At 50.1% G+C, this 21,655-nt stretch overlaps 1 protein-coding gene across 1 annotated transcript in view; it reads left to right on the top strand.

The window, feature by feature from the left end:
• Positions 1-21,655, top strand: part of DNAH2 (dynein axonemal heavy chain 2) — an 87,953-nt gene that overhangs the window by 62,728 nt on the left and 3,570 nt on the right. Inside the window, exons 60-78 of the mRNA XM_082605294.1 lie at positions 603-813; positions 1,024-1,140; positions 1,311-1,452; positions 2,139-2,308; positions 2,445-2,561; positions 10,091-10,255; positions 10,953-11,078; positions 11,217-11,365; positions 11,439-11,505; positions 11,644-11,794; positions 12,047-12,195; positions 12,382-12,515; positions 12,670-12,814; positions 12,896-13,095; positions 14,576-14,702; positions 16,204-16,390; positions 16,614-16,762; positions 16,889-17,072; positions 17,311-17,501. Of these exons, the coding sequence (XP_082461420.1) occupies positions 603-813; positions 1,024-1,140; positions 1,311-1,452; positions 2,139-2,308; positions 2,445-2,561; positions 10,091-10,255; positions 10,953-11,078; positions 11,217-11,365; positions 11,439-11,505; positions 11,644-11,794; positions 12,047-12,195; positions 12,382-12,515; positions 12,670-12,814; positions 12,896-13,095; positions 14,576-14,702; positions 16,204-16,390; positions 16,614-16,762; positions 16,889-17,072; positions 17,311-17,501 (2,881 nt within the window). The remainder of the gene's footprint in view (positions 1-602; positions 814-1,023; positions 1,141-1,310; positions 1,453-2,138; positions 2,309-2,444; positions 2,562-10,090; positions 10,256-10,952; positions 11,079-11,216; positions 11,366-11,438; positions 11,506-11,643; positions 11,795-12,046; positions 12,196-12,381; positions 12,516-12,669; positions 12,815-12,895; positions 13,096-14,575; positions 14,703-16,203; positions 16,391-16,613; positions 16,763-16,888; positions 17,073-17,310; positions 17,502-21,655) is intronic.

The following is a 21,655-nucleotide window of genomic DNA, read 5'->3' as shown; positions in this document are numbered from 1 at the left end:
AGTCACTGTGTTAAGCTCTTTACACGCATATTCTTACTTAATCCAGAAAACAATCTTGCATAGACATTTTTCTTCGGCTGTACAATGTTAAAACTCATTTTTGAGTGAGTTGCCAACATTTAAAACTTGGGGAGCCTTAGAAAACTCCAGATTTCCAGTCTGTCTTGAAGCATCAGAAATTGTGGCAATACTGAGCCCACATTCATTCTCAAATGGAAAAAAAACAGGTTGGAGCCCAGAGATGGCCACCCCCTTGAGAGAAGTTTGTGTTTTCTGGTTCACTGCAGCCCCCCTGTCTGCTGCACAGTGGGGAAGAGTCTCAAGTAGGGAAATGGTGTGATAAAAACAGTAGCAGGCAAGCTGATTCTGACAGCGTTGTGTAGAATAAATCAGAGGCAGGAGAGTCTGGAAGCAGGAAGACTGGTTGAGAGGCTGTTGGCAATGATCCAGGCAGGAAATGATAAAAATCTGACTAGGATGGTGTTGGTGGCAACGGGCAGGAAGACAGGGACCAGAGCCGCTCTGGGAAGGAAGAGACTAAATGGGCCTCTCCTTTCTGGGCGCCCTGGCTCCTGAGGCACCGATCCTACTCTGTCCTCTAGCTTGCTGGCAGAGAAGCGGCAGGAGCTGCTGGACCAAGCCAATAAGCTGCGGACAGGGTTGTTTAAGATCGATGAAACTAGGGAAAAGGTGGAAGTGATGTCTTTGGAGCTGGAGGATGCCAAGAAAAAGGTGGCTGAGTTCCAGAAACAGTGCGAGGAGTACCTGGTCATCATCGTGCAGCAGAAGCGGGAAGCGGATGAGCAGCAGAAGGTGCCCCCGCCCACTTCCCCTGCCCACCGTGCCCCCTACTCCCCGCGCCCACCGGGCAGGGGCTTCCCAGTCTCCACTGGTTACAGGGCAGGGAATGGGAGTTGCACTCCTCATGTTTTCTTTAGCTTTCTCTTCCTCTTAGCACCAACACCGTCACCGCCACTTTTGCTCAAGGTGAAGTCAAAACCCTCGTTTTCTTTTCATCTGTAGGCTGTCACAGCCAATAGTGAGAAGATTGCGATTGAGGAAGTCAAGTGCCAGGCACTGGCTGACAATGCCCAGAAGGATCTAGAAGAGGCATTGCCAGCCCTGGAAGAGGCCATGCGGGTATCGGGGTGGGAGGGCTCGGGAAGCGGGTGGGGCCGGCCTTCTTTGTTCTCAAAGTCCCTGGGGAAGTAGGGAAGAAGAGGGGAACTTCAGCTGGGTCCCATCTCCATAAAGGAAGCTGTCTTGCCACCTGAGTTGACTCTTGTTCCCAAGTTAATCCCTTTTCCCAGGCCCTGGAGTCTCTGAACAAGAAGGATATAGGAGAGATCAAGTCTTATGGACGGCCCCCTGCCCAAGTGGAGATGGTGTTGCAGGCAGTTATGATTCTCCGAGGCAACGAGCCCACCTGGGCAGAGGCCAAGAAGCAGCTAGGTAAGCCAGGGATCCCGAAGGTAATTAACGTGAGTCCACCCAGCGTTCCCTAATCATCTGCTGGGTGTCAGGCACTCAGAGAGACAGAGATGAAGGATGCATTGTACCAACCCTCAAAGCACAGAGCCTAGTAAGGAAGAGAAGGCATAAATGTCAGTCAGGTTTCTTTGGTTGTAAGCAACAGAAAATGACCCATCTTAATTTAAGCAAAAAAAATTTTTTTTCATAAAGCTATAGGAATTATAGGAATATATCACAGAATCCAAGGACGGGAATGTCTTAGCTCGCCCATCCTCCAAAAACACAAGAATCAGAAAAGGGATAACAAGAGTCTTTCCGTTTTATTCTTGTGATAGTTTTCCTGCTCTGAGTTCTGGTGGTAGAATGTAGCCTGTAAGCTGTAGTTTGGTGGCCCTGCCCTAGAAGAAGGTGCAGGGTATATAGAAAGAGTGGTGTCGGGGGCAGTCGGGCTGAGAGTGTTGAAGGTAAGTGATGGGACTTGAGGCTGCAGAGGTCGTGGAGGCCCTGGGAGCTTCGAGGGTCTAGGGAAGGGAGCAAGGTCAGCGGAAGGAGCTCGGGATGAGGGCAGATACGCTGGCCTTGGGAACTGAGCCCAGGAAGCATGTGGCCTGGATGAGGAGGGGGGTTGGGCCCTCTGGCTGAGGCCCCCTACCTTCATCCCACAGGGGAACAGAACTTCATCAAGTCACTGATCAACTTTGATAAGGACAATATCTCAGATAAGGTCCTGAAGAAGATCGGGGCCTACTGCGCCCAGCCGGACTTCCAGCCTGACATCATCGGCCACGTGTCGCTGGCTGCCAAGTCCCTCTGCATGTGGGTTCGCGCCATGGAGGTAAGCGGTGGCCGGTGGGGAGGGGAGCAGTGAGGCCGGCCCAGGAGGAGGGGGGATGGAAGACCCAAGTGGGAAGGAAGGATCACGGGCAGGTGAGTGGGTGGCGGGTAAGAGGGTGCCTGCTGTCTCCCCGCAGCTGTACGGGCGGCTGTACCGGGTGGTGGAGCCCAAGCGGATCCGCATGAACACTGCGCTGGCCCAGCTTCAGGAGAAGCAAGAGGCCCTGGCTGAGGCCCAGGAGAAGCTGCGTGAGGTGAGCCTCACACCCGCGTTTTCCGTTTTCCGAGGTGGTCCCTCTCCCAGATTTCCGAGGGATGCTTCCTGACTGTTTATTTTTCCCTGTCAAATTCTACTCCCCTCTCCCTTACAGTCCTGTCTGCCTCCCCGTCTGTGCCTTGTTCAGACAGTCTGCCTCTGGCTCAGAAAGCTAAGCTGACTGAGAGGGTTACAAACGCACAGGGGCACTGTCCCCAAGGAGCCCTTCCCAAGACGGACCGGGGAGCCGGCAATGTCTGCCATTCTTCGTTGGGGACCCTTTGGAGAGGGACCCTGAGCCAGTAGCCGATGAAATCTGCGCAGCAAATGTGTCTTTGCCAGGGGGGTGGGACAAAGGTGTCACACTGCTGCTTGGACCTGGAGGAATGTGAGGGCTTTGGAGCCTGGGGAGGGGATGGGGTCATCTGGAGGTAGAGAGGGGTATTTCCTGTGAGTGGGCTAGACAATCCGGAAGGTGATTTCCTACAAGATATATGCACGAGTAACTCCCTAACCAGGCAGAATATGTTATTATCAAGAGTTCAAAATTCTTCCAGTCTATCATTTAATTTTCTATCACTGATTTTATAGGTAATATAAATACATCCACATGGTTTGAAATTGAAAAAGTACAAAAGCATATCCAGTAAGAATCCTCTCTCCCACCTTCTACTCTCTAGCCACCAGCTCTGCTCGCTTGAAAGCAACCCATGTTACAAATTCTTGTTTCAGCAAAATTTCTTTTCTTTTTTTTTTTACATTACTTACACACACTGTTCTGCACCTTCCTATATTACTGACTTATATCTCGAAGATTGTTCTATATCAGTGTATAAAGACTTCCTGCTTTCTTTTTACCGCTGCATGTTATGCCAGTAGATAGCTAGACCATCATTTTTCTTTTTTTAAATGGCCGTGCCACGCAGCTTGCAGGATCTTAGTTCCCTGACCCGGGTTTGAACCTGTGCCCCCTGCAGTGGAAGTGCGGAGTCTTAACCACTGGACCACCAAGGAAGTCTTTTTTTTTTTCTTTTCTTTTTGTAGACCATCATTTATTTAACCATTTTCCTTTTGGAAAGACAGATTCATTGCTTCCAAGTTTTTCATCTTCACTTACCCTCTAACTTGGTTGATGCTATCTTTTTTTAAAAATAAATTAATTTATTTATTTTTGGCTGCGTTGGGTCTTTGTTGCTGTGCGTGGGCTTTCTCTAGTCGCGGAGAGCGGGGGCTACTCTTCATTGGGGTGCGCAGGCTTCTCGTTGCGGTGGCTTCTCTTGTTGTGGAGCACAGGCTCTAGGCGCGCGGGCTTCAGTAGTTGTGGCTCACGGGCTCTAGAGTGCAGACTCAGTAGTTGTGGCGCACGGGCTTATTTGCTCCGCGGCATGTGGGATCTTCCCAGACCAGGGCTCGAACCCTTGTCCCCTGCATTGGCAGGCGGATTCTTAACCACTGCGCCACCAGGGAAGCCCACTGCAATACTCTTAATTAAGGCCACCCTTGCAGACTACATATTTCCTCTGCCCAAGTCCAGTTTCCTAGAAGTTGCCCTCCTTCAAACATCCTGCCTCTATAGAAATAGCCACTCACCCATGGAAAAAGCTGCAGCCATCTGCCAAGGTCAGAATATCACAGGGTTGGCTTAAAGACTTTCACTCAGAGGCTTCCCTGGTAGTGCAGTGGTTAAGAATCTGCCTGCCAATGCAGGGGACATGGGTTCGAGCTCTGGTCCGGGAAGATCCCACATGCCACGGAGCAACTAAGCCCATGTGCCACAACTACTGATCCTGCGCTCTACAGCCCGTGAGCCACAACTGCTGAGCCCACATGCTGCAAGTACGGAAACCTGTGTGCCCTAGAGCCTGTGCTCCGCAGCAAGAGAAGCCACCACAATGAGAAGCCCGCGCACCGCAACAAAGAGTAGCCCCGTTCGCTGCAACTAGAGAAAGCCTGTGTGCAGCAACGAAGACCCAAGGCAGCCAAAAATAATAAATAAATAAAAATAAATTTAAAAAAAAAAGACTTTCACTCAGGCCATAGAGGTTAAAAGCCAACCACACAAGTGTAGAAACCCACTGGGCTTAATGCCAGCCTCTGCAGGTCACCTAGGTCGAAACACCTGTCCACACCCTGCTGTCTGCCCAGGAAACCCCCAGCCCTGCCAAAAACCTTGTGGTGTGTTTTCTGGTCTGCAAATACGTATACTCTTGAACGGATCTGAGAACTAGCAGCCTTCTTCTATACCCAAGTTCTAAACAAATTGAGAAATAATACAAAAGGCATTTGGCCAAAATATCACCTTTAAAGGCTAAGTTGGAGGATGTGGCTGATGTCTGTGAACTAGCAGCCCCCCTAGTAAGGACCCCATCTTCAGACAGACTTACCTGGTCTTGGGCATTGCTGGGGGGCCAGAGTGGGACTTGTGCTCACCCCTAAAAGGAAAGGGCCTGAGCTCAGTCGAGCATTCCCTGTTTATTCTTCCCAATTTTACCAGTCCGATCAGTCACCACCTCCTCTGGAGAAGGGGTGAGAAAAAGTCCTGGAGGAAGTCTTCCAACACACAAGGGAATGACCAAAACAAAAAAACGTAACAAGACACGACCCCAGAGGAAAAAATAAACCCAGAGAAAATTCAGGTTACAGAGAAAACTTGAAAAAGCAGACCTAGTCTAATTGGTATCATCAGACAGAGTGATTAAGGAAGAAATGACATCCATAGAACAAAAATAGGATGATGAAAGTCCAAACAGAGAAAAAGAAAGAATTCTGGGAAATTTTAAAACGATCAAAGCATGACATTGGGTGGAAGGGTAGGAGGACAACGTCATGGACTATAATATAAAACCCCAAACCAGAAACAGACAACGTGAGAGAGAGAGAAGAGACACGATCCAACCCGTAAGAATTTCTGAAAGAGAACACACATAATCAGGGACAATACAAGAAGTATTTAACAACCAGCTCAGCACACAGTGACTTGTCAGAATGTGTCTCAGCCACGAGCTCACAGCCAGCCACCTGGTTCACACTGGGCACCAACCCAGGTCACAATGACATCGACACTGTTTATTGGCATTTGACCTTTATAATCAATCTAGAGACAGAGCACAGAAGACTGAGGGTGGCCTCTGAATGGGAATGTTGTCAACCTCGACGATATAAAAATAGGACCGTACAGCCTAAAAAGTTGGGAAGTGGACACAGGTCCACTAGGGGCTGAGGGAAAGACAGGGCAATGCTTTTGCAGTAGATAAAATAGAACGCAGTTTTAACATGTTTGGACTTCCCTGGAGGTCCAGTGGTTAGGACTCTGCGCTTCCACTGCCGGGGGCACAGTTTAGATCCCTGGTCAGGGAATTAAGAGTCCACATGCTTGGAGGAGCTGTAGAAAACAAAGAAACAAAAAACGTGTTATTTAACATTATAAAGGTAGCCAGTAGGAGAGAGAAAACTATTAGGAGTAGAGAGAAAGGGTTGGTGGTATGGAGGTATAAGGGAATCAGATCTTCATCTATCACAGCATAGAGTCCATAGAAATAGTCTAATGTTGATAAACCAGGAAACAGCTGTATAGAATGTACTTGTAGTATCCGTAGAGGATGCACTGGAAGGATATTCAAGAAACAGGTCACATTGGCTACCTTGAGAAGGAAGCTGGGTAGCTAGAGAACAGGGCTGGGAGGAAGATTTTTCATGCTCTTATTTATGCCTCTTGAATTTTTAAGTTACTTATTCACAAAGTAAACAATTAAAATAGAAGAGAAATAGCAGCGTCAAGATGTGCTTATGCAAGTACATGGAGGAGATTCATTACAGCATCATTATAATAGAAAATGTTGGGAAGACACAAACGTCCATCAGCAGGATACTTGTTATATAAATTATGGTTCCACCACACGCAAAATTATTTGCAGCTGTTAAAAAGAATGAGGCAGCTTGACAAGAACTGATTTGGAGACAAGTAAAAAATAGTAAAGTACAGGGACTTCCCTGGTGGCACAGTGGTTAAGTATCTGCCTGCCAATGCAGGAAACATGAGTTTGAGCCCTGGTCTGGGAAGACCCCCCCATGCCGCGGAGCAACTAGGCCCGCGAGCCACAACTACTGAGCCAGCGAGCCACAACTACCAAAGCCCGCGTGCCTAGAGCCTGTGCTCCGCAGTAAGAGAAGCCACCGCAATGAGAAGCCCGCACACCGCAACGAAGACCCAACGCAGCCAAAAATAAACAAATAAATAAATTTATATAGAAAAAATAGTAAAGTACAAAACAGTGCTATTGAACGTTACTGTTTATCTTTTTGAAAAAAATTCATCCATTCAAGAAATATTTATTGTGTGCTGGGCACTACCCTAGGTCTAAGGATTCAGTGGTGAACATGATGCTGCCCTCACGGTGCTTACATTTTCTTTACTATTGATGGACTCTGTCTGGAAACCTACACTAGAAACTGGTGATAGGGCTTCCATGGTGGCGCAGTGGTTAAGAACCCGCCTGCCAACGCAGGGGACGCAGGTTCGATCCCTGGTCCGGGAATATCCCACATGCCGCGTGCTAAACCTGCACGCCTAGAGCCCGTGCTCTGCAACAAGAGAAGCCACCGCAATGAGAAGCCCGCGCACCGCAAAGAAGAGTAGCCCCCGCTCGCCGCAACTAGAGAAAGCCCACGTGCAGCAACGAAGACCCAACGCAGCCACAAATAAATTAAAAAAAGAAAAGAAAAGAAACTGGCAACAGTGGTTCTCTCTCAGGCTGGGGCTGGGGGCTGGGGGCTGGAGTAGGAGAAAGATGGACCCTTTACTCTGTACGTTTTCGTTCCTTCAGAATGTTGATTCATGTGAAACATATTCACTATTCAAAATGCTACTTCAATAAAAATGTTTAAAAAAAGAAAACATCATACAATATAAAAACTGTATTACACAGCAAAAGAAATTATTCTAAAATCCTGTTTCTTGAAAAATAAAATAAAATTTCAGTAGTGTAAAAAAAAGACATAAATGGGAAAAGTTATTTTCAACAAAAGATAAAGATGATGTTAGGTGTGATAATGATGCTATGATTATGTCCTTTTTAAAAAAAGAGATGCCTTATGCGGTATTTAAGGTTGAAATGTCATGAGTTTGCAACTTAAGATACTTTGGCAAAAAACAAGTTGATGGAATAAATATAGCAAAATGTTAACAGCTGTTAAATCTAGGTGATGGGTATATAGGTATTGCTTATATTAGTCTTTTTTCTAGGTTTGAAATGTTTCATAATAATTTTAATTTAAAAAAGATTAAAACTGCAAAAATTTAAAACTGTGTGTATGTATATATATGTGTAGAGTAGCGGCATAAGTGTAATAGTCAGAGATACGGAAGTAGTTACCAGAAGAAATAAAAAGAGGAATGGTTAAAAAGTAATTTGCTACTGAAGGATGGGACTGAGTAGGAAAAGTGGGCTAGAGGACTGTTGCTTTTCATTATAATCCCTTTTATTATATTATTTAGGTTTTTAATCTTGTGCATATATTTCCTACATGAAAAATAAAAACAGTGAAGACAACACCACACGCAAAATAAATAATGAAATATAAATCTGTCATGTGGGCTGGCTGCCTCCCCAGAGACCAGTCTCCATGGGAAGCCAAATTATAATCAGAGTGTTGCCGATGAGCATGGCCTCAGTGCAGGGAGGTGGTCGCGTGAACCTGATGACAGGGGTCACGTGGTAGAGCCTGCCAGATAACCCAACACGTGTGTGCAAGGGGACCTACATTTCCCTGTAGGTCCCCAGCCTCCAAGTGGCCCAGCTGATCGCTGAGTGACACCTTCTTTCTTTAGATGCTAATGCCTTCCAACAGATTCCTACCAAGGCTTGACCTATAGGCCGTCCTGTCACTCAAGGGTGACATTTTGAATCTCCACTTTGCCTTAAAAAATATTCCTTGGAGAGCTACCTTTCCCATTCCCAAGTTCTTGGAGGTCAACCTCGATAGCTGAGCCCAGGTCCTGCTTGCTTACTACACAGTAGGCGTTGTGCTACAACCCACATTTATCCTTACAGCCATCACTCAGTAAAGTGGGGCAATGATCTGAGCACTCTTTGCACTGCTGCAGACTGCCTCTCCCAGTGGGGATGCAGCAGGAAAGAGAACTAACGTTTATCGTGTGCACACTGTGTGGCAGGCACTTCTCTTCATGAAGAGAACAGGTGACACGGTGTGTTCACAGACACGATTACTGTTCGCCAGTCAGGCACACAGAGCAGGTCCTGGAAAAGACTCAGTTCTTTTTTTTTTTCCTTCCAGTTTTATTGAGATATAATTGACATACAGCACTGTATAAGTTTAAGGTGTGCAGCACATTGAGTTAACTTACATACATCATGAAATAATGATCACAATAAGTTTAGTGAACATCATCATTTCATATAGAGGCAAAAGAAAAGAAAAAGAAAAACTTTTTCCTTGTGACGAGAACTCAGGATTTGCTCTCTTAACAACTTTCCTATACAACATACAGTAGTGTAATTATATTAATCATGTTCATTACATCCCTAATACTTATTTAGTTTATAACGGGAAGTGTGTACCTTTTGACTGCCTCATCCAATTCCCCTCCCCCACCCCCATCTTTGCCTTTGGTAATCACAAATCTGATTTCTTTTTTATGTTTGTTTGTTTGAAGTATAATTGACCTACAACACTATGTTAGTTGCAGGTGCACAACATGGCGATTCGATATTTCTAAACATTACAAAACAATCACCACACAGTCAGTTCTTGACTTCAGATTTCAGTGATAAGGAGTTCCTGGCAGTCCAGTGGGTAGGACTCTGTGCTTTCACTGCTAAGGGCACGGGTTCAATCCCTGGTCCGGGAGCTAAGATACCACAAGCCACACGGCACGGCCAAAAAGAAAAAAAAAAAAAAAGATTTGAGTGATATATTCCAACCTCAGCAGAGCCCACAGGGTGGCAATGAGTTGAGGTGAAGGAGGCTTCTCTAAGAGGTAAGGCTCTTCCCAGGTCCCATCTTCGGTGGGACCTCGGACCTGGGCCTTTTTCCTGAATGGACTCCCTCTTCCTCCCTCCAACAGCTCCTGGGTTCATTCTAACTCCTTCTTCCTCTCTCAGGGTCTCACCTTAGGTGTGGCCTCTGGCACGGAGTGGCCGTTATTTCTGTGCTATCTGGTCCTCTCTTGCCAACACATCCTGTGTGCCTTATCACTATGCTACGAGAGGTCTGTCTCCTACTCAGCATTGAGTCCTTTACCAAGTAGTTTCCAGGCTCAAGGAAAGGGTGGTGGAGGGATGGGAAAGAAAACGCAACTTATCACACATATTTGATCTTGTTTTTCTCCTCACAACAACCCTGCAGGGCAGGTGTTGATTGGTCTTATTTTGCACGTGAGGAAACAGGCTCAAAGAGATCATTTTCCCCGAGGTTCATTTTCCCACAACCCGGCAGACTGGTGATCCGAAGACAGGACAATCTGGCCTCAAGCCCCATGTTTGATCCCTGTACTCTGATCCCTCCCAGGTGGCTGAGAAACTGGAGATGCTGAAGAAACAGTACGATGAGAAGCTGGCACAGAAGGAGGAGCTTCGCAAGAAGTCCGAGGAGATGGAGGTGAAGCTGGAACGAGCCGGGATGCTGGTGTCTGGGTTGGCTGGCGAGAAGGCCCGATGGGAGGAGACGGTGAAGGTGAGATCGTTGCACCACCTGGCTGTCCTTCCCTGCCCACCAGTGCCAAGAGCTCCCGTCCCGTTTAGGTTGAGGGACAGGTGGGGGAAATGGGGATACTTCGGTGTAGGGACATCCAAGAATGGGGCATGGGAGTTCTTCCCCTCCACCTCCTCACATTTGGTGAGAATAGTAGAAGGAGAGACTTTTTGTACCATGAGGGATCTGCTTCTGTGTTTAGGTAGGGCTGGAAAGCACACACGAGGACCCTTGACATAGCCCACTGGCCTGATTGAAACCGACCTGGGGCATCTCGTCTCTACCCTCGGTGAGCTCCTGGCTTCACAAGAGGGTTAGGCCTTATCATAAGAAATAAACATTGCTGTTAAAGATGGGGAACTCAAGGGAGTTCCCTGGTGGCCAAATGGTTAGGGTCCGGCTCTATCACTGCCATGGCCCGGCTTCGATCCCTGGTTGGGGAACTGAGATTCCTGTAAGCCGCACAGTGTGGCCCTAATATGAAGAAAAGGGAAAAAAAGATGGGGAACTCAAAAGTTGTGAGAGTAGGTTAGAGTTCTCAGGGTGCAAGGGTCTAGGAGAGGCAAAGACTCTCTCTGATCTGGATAGTGTCCAGAGGAGAGTGCCTTCAGAGCAGTCCAGGTGTCTCCAGGCTGGGGGCCCAGGCCTTACACCTTACACCTCCCCTGCTATCCTCCAGGGCCTGGAGGGGGATCTGGGCTACCTGGTGGGAGACTGTCTCCTGGCAGCTGCCTTCCTGTCCTACATGGGACCCTTCCTGACCAACTACCGGGATGAGATCGTCAACCAAATCTGGATCAGGAAGGTGAGACAGGGCTTAGGCGTGATGAGTGAGCTCATGAGCTCTGAGATTGTGGCCTTTGGGAGTAACAGAGATGTCGGGAAGGGGCAGGGGTGCTGGGCTCAGATCTCCAGGCTGAAGCTTGGGGCTCTTCTCACCCAGATCTCGGAGCTGCAAGTTCCTTGCTCACCCCACTTCACCTTTGATAAATTCCTGTCCAATCCTACCAAAGTTCGGGACTGGAACATCCAAGGGTTGCCCTCGGATGTCTTCTCCACCGAGAATGGCATCATTGTCACCCGTGGCAACAGGTAAGGATGCTGCTGGGAGCACGAGGCTGAGTAAGGGCAGAGCCTGTCTTCTGACTCACGCTTCCTCCTTCAGGTGGGCACTGATGATTGATCCTCAGGCCCAGGCCCTGAAATGGATCAAGAACATGGAAGGAAGTCAGGTATAAGGCTGGGGGACTGATTTGTCCCCTTAGATTCTCTTCCCAAGCCTGACTCTTCCTGAGGTCCTTCCCTCAGGCCATTACCCCCCCACACTTGTATCCTGCAGCATTTCTTGCATCTTTTTCCTTGCTCTCTAGGGCCTACAGATCATTGATCTGCAGATGAGCGATTACCTTCAAGTCCTAGAAAAGGCCATCCAGTTTGGACACCCAGTACTGCTCCAGAACGTGCAGGAATATCTGGACCCCACACTCAACCCTGTGCTCAACAAATCTGTAGCTCGAACTGGTGAGGGCCCAGGCTTATTGTGGGGTTGGTCTGGAGGACAAATCCTAGAGCCCAGCCGAGTCGGACACAGGGGAAGAAAGGGCTGGGTCTTTGGCTCTGTCCTCTACTTACCTGTCCCTGTATTCAGACAGCCCTGGGCTGGGGACATTAGGGCAGGCGGAGTCACGGCTACTGGATTCCAGTTGGGGAACAACGGGTCAGCCCACACCTGGTCACGTGGCGTCCTTGCCCTTGACCCTCCTGTGGGTGCAGGTGGTCGGCTGCTGATGCGCATCGGAGATAAGGGGGTGGAATACAATACCAGTTTCCGATTCTACATCACCACCAAGCTCTCCAACCCCCACTACAGCCCAGAGACCTCAGCCAAGACCACCATTGTCAACTTTGCTGTCAAAGAACAGGTGGGTGGGGGCTGATGCCTAGACTGAGCGAGGGTGAACCCGGAAGGGCTGTAGAGTCCGGCAGGATTGCGAAAAGGCTAAGATTGTGTCGGGCAGCTGCGGATGCGGGGCGTGAGAGGGGTAAAGGGATCAAACGGGTAAAGGTTACCGCAGTGGGATTCTCACCACGAGTCCTGGTGATCCCAGGGCCTGGAGGCTCAGCTGCTGGGCGTCGTGGTCCGGAAGGAGCGGCCGGAGCTGGAGGAGCAGAAGGACTCACTGGTTGTCAAAATCGCCGCTGGCAAGAGGCAGCTCGAGGAGCTGGAGGACGAGATCCTTCGGTGAGACCTTGCCTCCCCCCACCCGCGGCCCGCTGGTCTGCTCGCAGGCCGGACTACAGCCCCAGGGGGCTGATGGGGGGGTCTCCCCACCCCCTCACCTCAGCCCAGTACCCCTAAAGCCTCTCCATCCACGTGCCTCTTGGCTTCCCTCCAGGCTGCTGAACGAGGCCACAGGCTCCCTGCTGGACGACGTGCAGCTGGTGAACACGCTGCGGACCTCCAAGATAACCGCCACGGAGGTGACAGAGCAGCTGGAGACCAGCGAAACCACGGAGATGAACATCGACCTGGCCCGCGAGGTGAGCCCCTGCGCCCTCCGGCCCAACCCCCGCCTTGCCCGAGCCCCCGCCCCTCCGGTCCTGACTCCGCCCCCTCCGCAGGCTTACCGCCCGTGCGCCCAGCGGGCCTCGGTGCTGTTCTTCGTGCTCAACGACATGGGCCGCATCGACCCCATGTACCAGTTCTCGCTGGACGCCTATATCAGCCTCTTTATCCTCAGCATCGACAAGAGCCATCGCAGCAACAAGCTGCAGGACCGCATCGACTACCTGAACGAGTACCACACCTACGCAGTCTACAGGTCTGCGCGCCTGCCCGCGTGCCGCACGAGCTCCGTGGGAGGCCCAGTGGCTCTACGCCGACCCCTCTTGCTACTTGTGCCTTCGTGCTGCCCCATGCCACCGCTCCTGTCCCCCTGCCCCTCTCTCCATACACTTCCCCTGGGTGGCGTCCGCGGTAGGGGTCTAACCATCATCCACGGGCTGACTAGTCCCTGTTCCAGTGTATCTTCTCTTCAGGTCTCCCCTGAGCATTAGCCTTGTGTGTAGAACTGTCTCCTATACCAGCACTTCTCAAGCGGTTCATGTGCCCACGACGCACTGGGAATCGTGTTAAAATGCAGACTCAGATTCAGTAGATCTGGGCTGGGGCCTGGGAGCCTGCATTTCTAACAAGCTCCAGGTGAAGCTGCGGCTTTTGGTCTGTGGCTCGCCCTTTGAGTAGGGAGGTTCCTGACCCCTCTGCCTGGACTTCCCACAGACCCTTCAAGTTCAGCTTGTTTCACATCAAACTCGTTATCTTCCCTCTTTCTTCGGGGCCACACCCCTGAGTGGCACCAACACCCGCCTCCCAGGCACCCAAGCCAGAAGCCAGGAGATGTTCCTGACCCTTTGCTGTTCCTCACCCCTCAGATCAGTCACCAGGTTTTGCTCATGATTCTTTCTGCAAACTGTTCCCCCACCCCACCCGAGTCTCCCCAGTGCCATGACTGCACTTCAGTGGAGGCCGCTGTGATCTTTCTTTCTGAATTCCCCAACGGGCTCCCAACAGGTCCTTCTGCCTCCAAGTCTATCCCTCTCTAACCTGTCCTCCTGCAGGCGCCAGCGTGAGCCTTTCAAACACAGAAATCTGGCCATGCCACTCCCGGCTTACACTCTTTGGTGGTGGTTTTGTGTCCAATAGCCACAAAGTCCTCCGTGCCTTGGCCACCACCTGCCTCCCAGCCTCACCTTTCCCCTCCTTACCGCTGGATGCCTGAGCACCGCTGACTGCCCTGCACCCCATGGTTCTCCCGGCCCCACTGCCTGCTTCGCTTGTGCTCTGAGCTCTCCCTGGCATCCTCCCCTCTCCTCTCTGCCGCATCACTCGGTAACTCGGTAACTCGGCTGTACCTCCAGGCAGCTCCGCTCCAGGCAGGGCGGGGGCTGTCACCCTTGTATAGGACTCATCACATCCTATGGTAGCCAATGGCCTCTCGCCTGTCCTCCCCACTCTACCTGACTTCCTCCAGCACAGAGACCGTGCTTGTTCATCTTTGTGTCTTCAGGACCTGGCAGAGTACCTGGCACATAGCAGGGGTCCAGTCATTGTTGAGGAAACTCTGGGAAAACCACGTCCTCTCTCTAGTGCCCCGAATGCTTGGCTGTTTACAGGAGGTTTGGACTCGAAGCTGAGTAAGGCCCTCCTTCTGTGTAGGGCTCTGTGATGGTCTGGTCCTCTCTGAGGAAGCATTCATGCTGAGTACCCTACCTCCCGCACCCCCATCCCCTGTCCCCTCCCAGGTACACCTGCCGCACCCTTTTCGAGCGCCACAAGCTGCTGTTCAGTTTTCATATGTGTGCCAAAATCCTGGAGACTTCCGGCAAACTCAACATGGATGAATACAACTTCTTTCTGCGCGGGGGCGTGGTGAGTGGAGTGCAGGGCACATCCGAGGGTGGGGCGGACAAGGCTGGGAATGGACTCCAGACCCAGAGGGTGAGGCCCGAGGCTCCAGCGAGTGCGCATGCGCAGAGGAACGCTGGCAGGAGCAGGCGCCTGACAAACTCCTGGGGGGGCCCGGGGGGTGACTTGCCTTGTGCCTCCTTGCCCGAGTTACAGGCGGGGCTTTGGGCCCCTTACCTGCGACCAGCTGGTTGGTATGAGCTGGCCACTCTTTCACTGCCTCTCAGGCCACTCCTTCCCCAGCCTAATTTCGTGGCCACCATTACCCTTTCTCCCTTGTCAACACCCTCAGCCCCTTTGCACACCGCCCCCCCTCACCCCCGGCACGGTGTGGCATTTGCTCGCTGAAGCTACCGCTCTGGTAAGATCCAACTCTCCTTCCCCCTCTGTCCCAGTGTGCCCCATGCAGCTGAGCTTGGCTGGAGAAAAACATGCCCACACCGACTGGACTCACTTTAAATCCATGACCGTACACCTCAGGCGGGCCCTTAAAGCTGCCAACCATACCACGGTTCCCTGAGCCGTCAGCACACCCTCCTTGGACAACAGTTTCGTTCCTTTTGCCACCTTCACTTCACCTCTCATCTGGATTTTAGCAAGAGCCTCTGCCACCCCTAGTCTCTCAACACAGCCACCAGAGAGATTCTTTGAAAATGGATGCCCCATCACTGATGTCATCCCCCGCTGCTCAGCTCCACACTGTCCACTCCAGCTGCACGGGCCTCTTCTTGTCGCAGGCATATCCCACCCCAGGGCCTTTGCACTCGCTGTTCCTTCGGCCAGAAAATTGTTCCCCCTCCCCTCCTTCAAGTCTTGATTTAAATCTCACCTCACTGAGATTTCCTTGACTCTCTTATTTAGTATTTCAGACTACCCCCCAGCACTTCCAATCTGCCTTATCCTCCTCAACCTATTCTCTTTTTCCATGGCACTGCCACCTTTATTGTACTAGATAATTTACTTGTGATGTTTTTGGTTCAGTATCCGCTGTCTCATGTTGGAAAATAAGCTCCTCAAGGGCAGAGGTGTTTGTCTGTTTTGTTCAGTGGTGTGTCCCAGGTGCTTAAAACACATAGTTGGTGAACAACAAATATTTATTAAAAAGGGTAAATGAGTGAGTGAACAGTTAGTTTGTGCTTCTCTCAAGGGTGAGGCTGCAATTGAAATCATTCGGGTAGGAGGCATTATTGCCAGGCAACCACCAGAGGGCGCCCGCTTCCTAACTTCGGACTGTGGCATCTCTGCACAGCGTCTCAGAGACCTAGCCCCCACCCCCACCCCCGCCACCCCACTTATTTCCCCAATAAAGGTGGATTCCGATCCACCTCAGATTCCTGTATTTATTTCTTCATTTTGTTTCATGAAATACTCATCATGGCTTTTCCACCTTGAAAAAGGAGATAATGCTTCTTCTGGGGTGCTCCCGGTCAATCGTTTGCTCCTCTCTCGCCACCCTCCCCACCAGGTCCTGGATCGCGAGGGCCAAATGGATAACCCCTGTACCAGCTGGCTCGCAGACGTCTACTGGGATAACATCACAGAGCTGGACAAGCTGACCAACTTCCACGGGCTCATGAACTCCTTTGAACAGTATCCTCGTGACTGGCACCTGTGGTACACCAGTGCCACCCCGGAGAAGGCTATGTTGCCAGGTGCCTGGGCGCCGGGCCTCCCTCTCCTGCCTCTATCCTGCCCTCGTTCAGCCGCGTGCCCGCTCTTCCCTCTCTAATTCCTCCCCTCTCTCTCCCAAGTTCCCTCAGCGCACCTGCCTCCTGACCCAGCGTTCCTGCAGGTGCCCCTTTGTTTACATGCCCCGCTCTTCCCGACTCACTCTCCCCACGATTACTCACTCTCCCCGCGATTACTCACCCCCAGGTGAGTGGGAGAACGCCTGCAATGAAATGCAACGGATGCTGATCGTTCGCTCCCTGCGCCAGGACCGCGTGGCGTTCTGCGTAACCTCCTTTATCGTCTCCAACCTTGGCTCCCGCTTCATTGAGCCGCCTGTGCTAAACATGAAGTTGGTCAGTGGCTTGGTTTCCTTCCCGCCTCCCTCTCCCTGTCCCAGTCGGCCACCCGCATTTCCTCAGTCTCTGTCCCATTGCCTCACCCGGCCTTCTGCCTGAGCCCACGCCCTGTGCTGCCGGCAGGTGTTGGAAGACTCAGCCCCGCGGACCCCACTCATATTTATCCTGTCCCCCGGCGTGGACCCCACCAGTGCCCTGCTCCAGCTGGCAGAGCACACAGGCATGGCCCAGCGCTTCCATGCCCTGTCTCTGGGCCAGGGCCAGGCCCCCATCGCGGCTCGGCTCCTCCGAGAGGGTGTGGTTCAGGGTCAGTGTCCACCCTGTTCTTCTGCCCCCATCTGTGTCCCTGGCCCGACTGCCCACCGCCTCCCACCTCCTTCGCCCTGCTGTAACTGCAGCTCCCACTTCTCCAGAAGGCTCCAGGGGTGGCACCTGAGCATTTGGACCCTATCTCTCCCAGCCACCACACATACAATCAGGTGGAAAGTGGGGGGACAGGTGGGGCATAGGGAATGGTTCCCACTGCATCCAGCATCTCCTTGCAGGACATTGGGTGTTTCTGGCCAACTGCCACCTGTCGCTGTCGTGGATGCCTACCCTGGACAAACTGGTGGAACAGCTGCAGGTGGAGGATCCACACCCTTCCTTCCGCCTCTGGCTCAGCTCCAGCCCCCACCCAGACTTCCCTATCTCGATCTTGCAGGCCAGCATCAAGATGACCACAGAGCCGCCAAAGGTATGGGCAACCGACAGCCAGCAGCGACCGTGCCATCTGGCCTACCTTTCCTCTTCCAGGCCTCAGGGAGAGGGTTTAACCTTAACAACAACGTGGCTTTTTTTGATTCTACTGTCCTCTAAAAAATTCCACCTCCTTTCCCTCTTCTGTGTGCCAAACTCTTAGAACATAATAGTAATAGCTAACATCTCTTGAGTGTTATTATGTGCCAGGCATTGTTCTAAGTGCTTTACATTTATTAATCCATTTAACACACACACACCTATCAGGTAAGTACTATCACCCCCATTTTACAGATAGGAAACAGAGGCAAAGAAAGTGTATATAACTAGCGCTTGGACCCTTCAGACCCTTCCTCCTCCCGACATTTCCTTACATTCTTACCCTGATGTCACTTCCCGGCCTCTCTCCTTCCTTCCCTCCAACTCTATTGAACATTTTATCTCCAATATTACAAGGTCACCATTGAATGCAATCAGTGAATTGCAGATTTAAAATCTGATCATGTTGCTGCATCCAACCCACTTACCTCCTACTTAAAACTATTTTAGTCACTTTTCATTGCTTTTAGTCAAGATCAAAACCCTATTCACATGGCCTGTGTGCCGCAGCGGGTGCCTCCCCAGCTTTGTCGGTCGCCGCTCTCCCCTTCACTCTCTTTGCTCTACCTACACCGTTGATTTTTAAATTGCTTTGTTCTTCTTCCTTGATAGACCCTGTATTCTCCTGCTTGGGGCTTTTGCATGTGCTGCCCTCCCTGCTTTCCTCCCCGTCCCCTCCTTTGCCCCTTCAGGTCTCAGCCCCACCAGCACTTTCTCAGGAAGACTCTGACCTCCATGTCTAGGTAACACTCCTAAAACCTTCACCACTCCCTCTGGTCTTCCCACTGTGGGGAATTTTACACGTATTAGTGTGATTCTGGTTGATGCCTGACTTCTTCTCTAGACTGTAAGCTCCAAGAAGAGGGCAGAGGCCATGTCTTTTTTTCCCCTTCACCGTTTTGCTCATCCTGTGACTAACATAGGGACGCGCGTGTAGTAGGTGCTCAATAAACGAGGACCGTTTGAATGCACAGGTGTGTGGATGTCTTTCATCATTAAATCCTTTTTGACCACCTGGAGGCAGCTGGCATAGTTGACTCTCCCTCTCCCTTGTTTCCCTGACACACACTCCTGGTCCCCCCTCTGTTTCTTGCCACATTATTTATTCCTTCTGTGTTTCTTTCTCCTCCTGTCCTGTCCTCATTCTACATTTCCTCCTTTCACAAGTTGATGGAGAAATTGTCCTCTTCCTGATTTCAACCCCAATCCCCATCTCTGGCTCCAGTATCAAACTCACGGCAGGGCCTGAATTCCATCTGGTTACGAGGCATTTCTTTTCGGCACACCAGCACCATAAATCCCATGCTCTCAAAACAAGTCATCCTCTGCGTAGATTACCTCCTCATCCCATTTTTGTTAATGGTGCCACTAACTTTTTAAAATACATGTTTAGGGCTTCCCTGGTGGCGCAGTGGTTGGGAGTCCGCCTGCCGACGCAGGGGACGCGGGTTCGTGCCCTGGTCCGGGAAGATCCCACATGCCGCAGAGCGGCTGGGCCTGTGAGCCATGGCCGCTGAGCCTGCGCGTCCGGAGCCTGTGCTCCTCAATGGGACGGGCCACAGCAGTGAGAGGCCCGCGTAACGCAAAAAATAAAATAAAATATATGTTTAAGTTGATTTTTATTCTTTTCTGCCAACAAAAGTATTCTGTACCCCCATTGAAAAATGTCAAACAGTCCAGAAATGTGTTGCCAAAGAAATAGAACTTTGTTTTTTTTTAGTTCATTTTTTAAGAGCCTTTCTTATTGCCTTCTAAGAGAGGTGTGTGCCCTGGTAGCCCGTGGGCCCTCTGTTGGCTGAGCCCCACCCTCTGTGATGGGTAGAGATGTGTTGGCCCTGAGGTAGGTGCTGTTTAGGTCGGCATGATAAGCAGTGAGCATGGAGGCAATGATGAATTGGAGCAAAACCCAGGAGGAGAGAGGAATCAGAGAGGATGGCTCCGCCGTGGTGGGGTCACCAAAGGAGAGGGCCTTGTTCTAGCTCAGCCCAGGACAGCCTTCTGTGAAATGCTGCTTGCTGGTGATGCAGAACCTTCCTGCGATCCACCAAACCTTCAGAGAAAGTAGGACGTTCAGGGTATAGTTGGTGCAACCAGATTTCTTTTGGAAGCTGACAAAGAGGCCAATATTTTAAAAATATTTTATTTGGAAATAATTTTAAACTTACAGAAAAGTTGTAAGAATAATAGTACAAAGAACCCTCACATGTATGTTACCCAAATTCATCTGTTGTTAACATTTTGTCCCACTTGCCTTATCATTTGATCTCTTTCTGTTTTTCGCTCTCTCCTCACTCACACTTCTTCTGAAACATTTGAGAATTCATTGCATGTATCCTGGTCCTTTACTGCTACATACTTCAGTGTATATCAGTGTAAGGGGCTCAGTCCTAAGAATAAGAATGTTTTCTTATATAATTGCAAGCACAGTTGCCGACTTCAGTCAATTGATACACTCTTTTAATCTAAATGTATTATATATTCCAATTTTGTTAAATGTCCCAATCATGTCATATATATACAGATGGGTTTCTGGGCCCTTTATTCTGTTCACCGGTCAACTTGTTTATCCTGGGGTCAATGTACACTGTCTTAATTACTATATAGCCCTATAATAATTCTTGATAGCTGGGAAGGCAAGTCCCCTCACCAATGTCCTTCTCCAGGCTATTCCTGACCTTTTATTCTCCAACATAAATTTTGGAACTAGCTTGTCAAGTTTTCACCAGAAAAATTCTATTGATCAATTTGGGGGAAATCATCGTCTTTAGGATATTGAGCCTCCCAATCCATGAGTATAGTAGGTCTCTCCATTTATTCTTTTTTTTTTTTGGCTGTGTTGGGTCTTTGTTGCTGCTCACGGGCTTTCTCTAGTTGTGGCGAGCGGGGGCTACTCTTCCTTGTGTTGCACGGGCTTCTCATTGCAGTGGCTTCTCTTGTTGCGGAGCACAGGCTTTACGCGCGCAAGCTTCAGCAGTTGCAGCATGCGGGCTTCAGTAGTTGTGGCGTGCCGGCTTAGTTGCTCCGCAGCATGTGGGATCTTCCCGGACCGGGGACTGAACCCGTGTCCCCTGCATTGGCAGGTGGATTCTAAACCACTGTATCACCAGGGAAGTCCCTATTCTTTATTTCAGTAAAGTTTTGTACGTTTCTCTATAAAGATGTGTAAAGGGAATTCCCCAGTGGTCCAGTGGTTAGGACTCGGTGGTTTCATGGTATTTTACATAATTTGATGATGTTATAAATGGTATTTTTTTTTTTTTTTTTTTTTTTTTTTTTTTTTGCGGTATGCGGGCCTCTCACTGTTGTGGCCTCCCCCGTTGCGGAGCACAGGCTCCGGATGCACAGGCCCAGCGGCCATGGCTCACGGGCCCAGCCGCTCCGCGGCATATGGGATCCTCCCAGACCGGGGCACGAACCCGTGTCCCCTGCATCGGCAGGCGGACTCTCAACCACTGCGCCACCAGGGAGGCCCAGAAATGGTATTTTTTAAATTATATTTTCTTTTTGTTATTGGTCTATCCAATGTTCTTACTTCTGTTTTCTCCCTGCTCCATTCTGTCCATCATATATGAGTCTTCTTAAAATACTCTTTCAGTGTATCACTGTCCTACTTAAGACAGAAATGGCTCCAGGATACCTGGTGAATCAGGTCCAAATGGCTCAAACTGCCCTTCTTATTGCACTCCATCTGCTCATGGCCATTCTTTCCCCACCTGAGCACTTGCACTTGATTTCAGTTAGACTTCTCTTCTCACTTTATCTCCCCTTTGTGCCTTTATTTCTTCAATTCTTCCCATCTCTGGGAAACTAAGGCCCTCCTCTCAGCCTCGTCACATCCTTCCCATTTGTAAGACTTAGGCCAAATCCCAACCTGTTCATGAAGCCTGATAAATCCAATCACACAGAACATTCCTCCTTGATGAGACACTATCAACTGACCCTTTGCCCATAGTTGTGTACATTTTTGTTCATCAGTAGTGCACGTTAATGTTTCTGTTCATATTTTCTGGCACTTCCAAATTGAGTTGGCCTACCCACCACTGAGAACATTGT

Source organism: Mesoplodon mirus (assembly GCF_964341445.2).
Source record: "Mesoplodon mirus genome assembly, chromosome: 18".
NCBI lineage: Eukaryota > Metazoa > Chordata > Mammalia > Artiodactyla > Ziphiidae > Mesoplodon > Mesoplodon mirus.
Note: the sequence above shows the minus strand (reverse complement) of the source record. Positions and strands in the feature narration are given on the sequence as shown.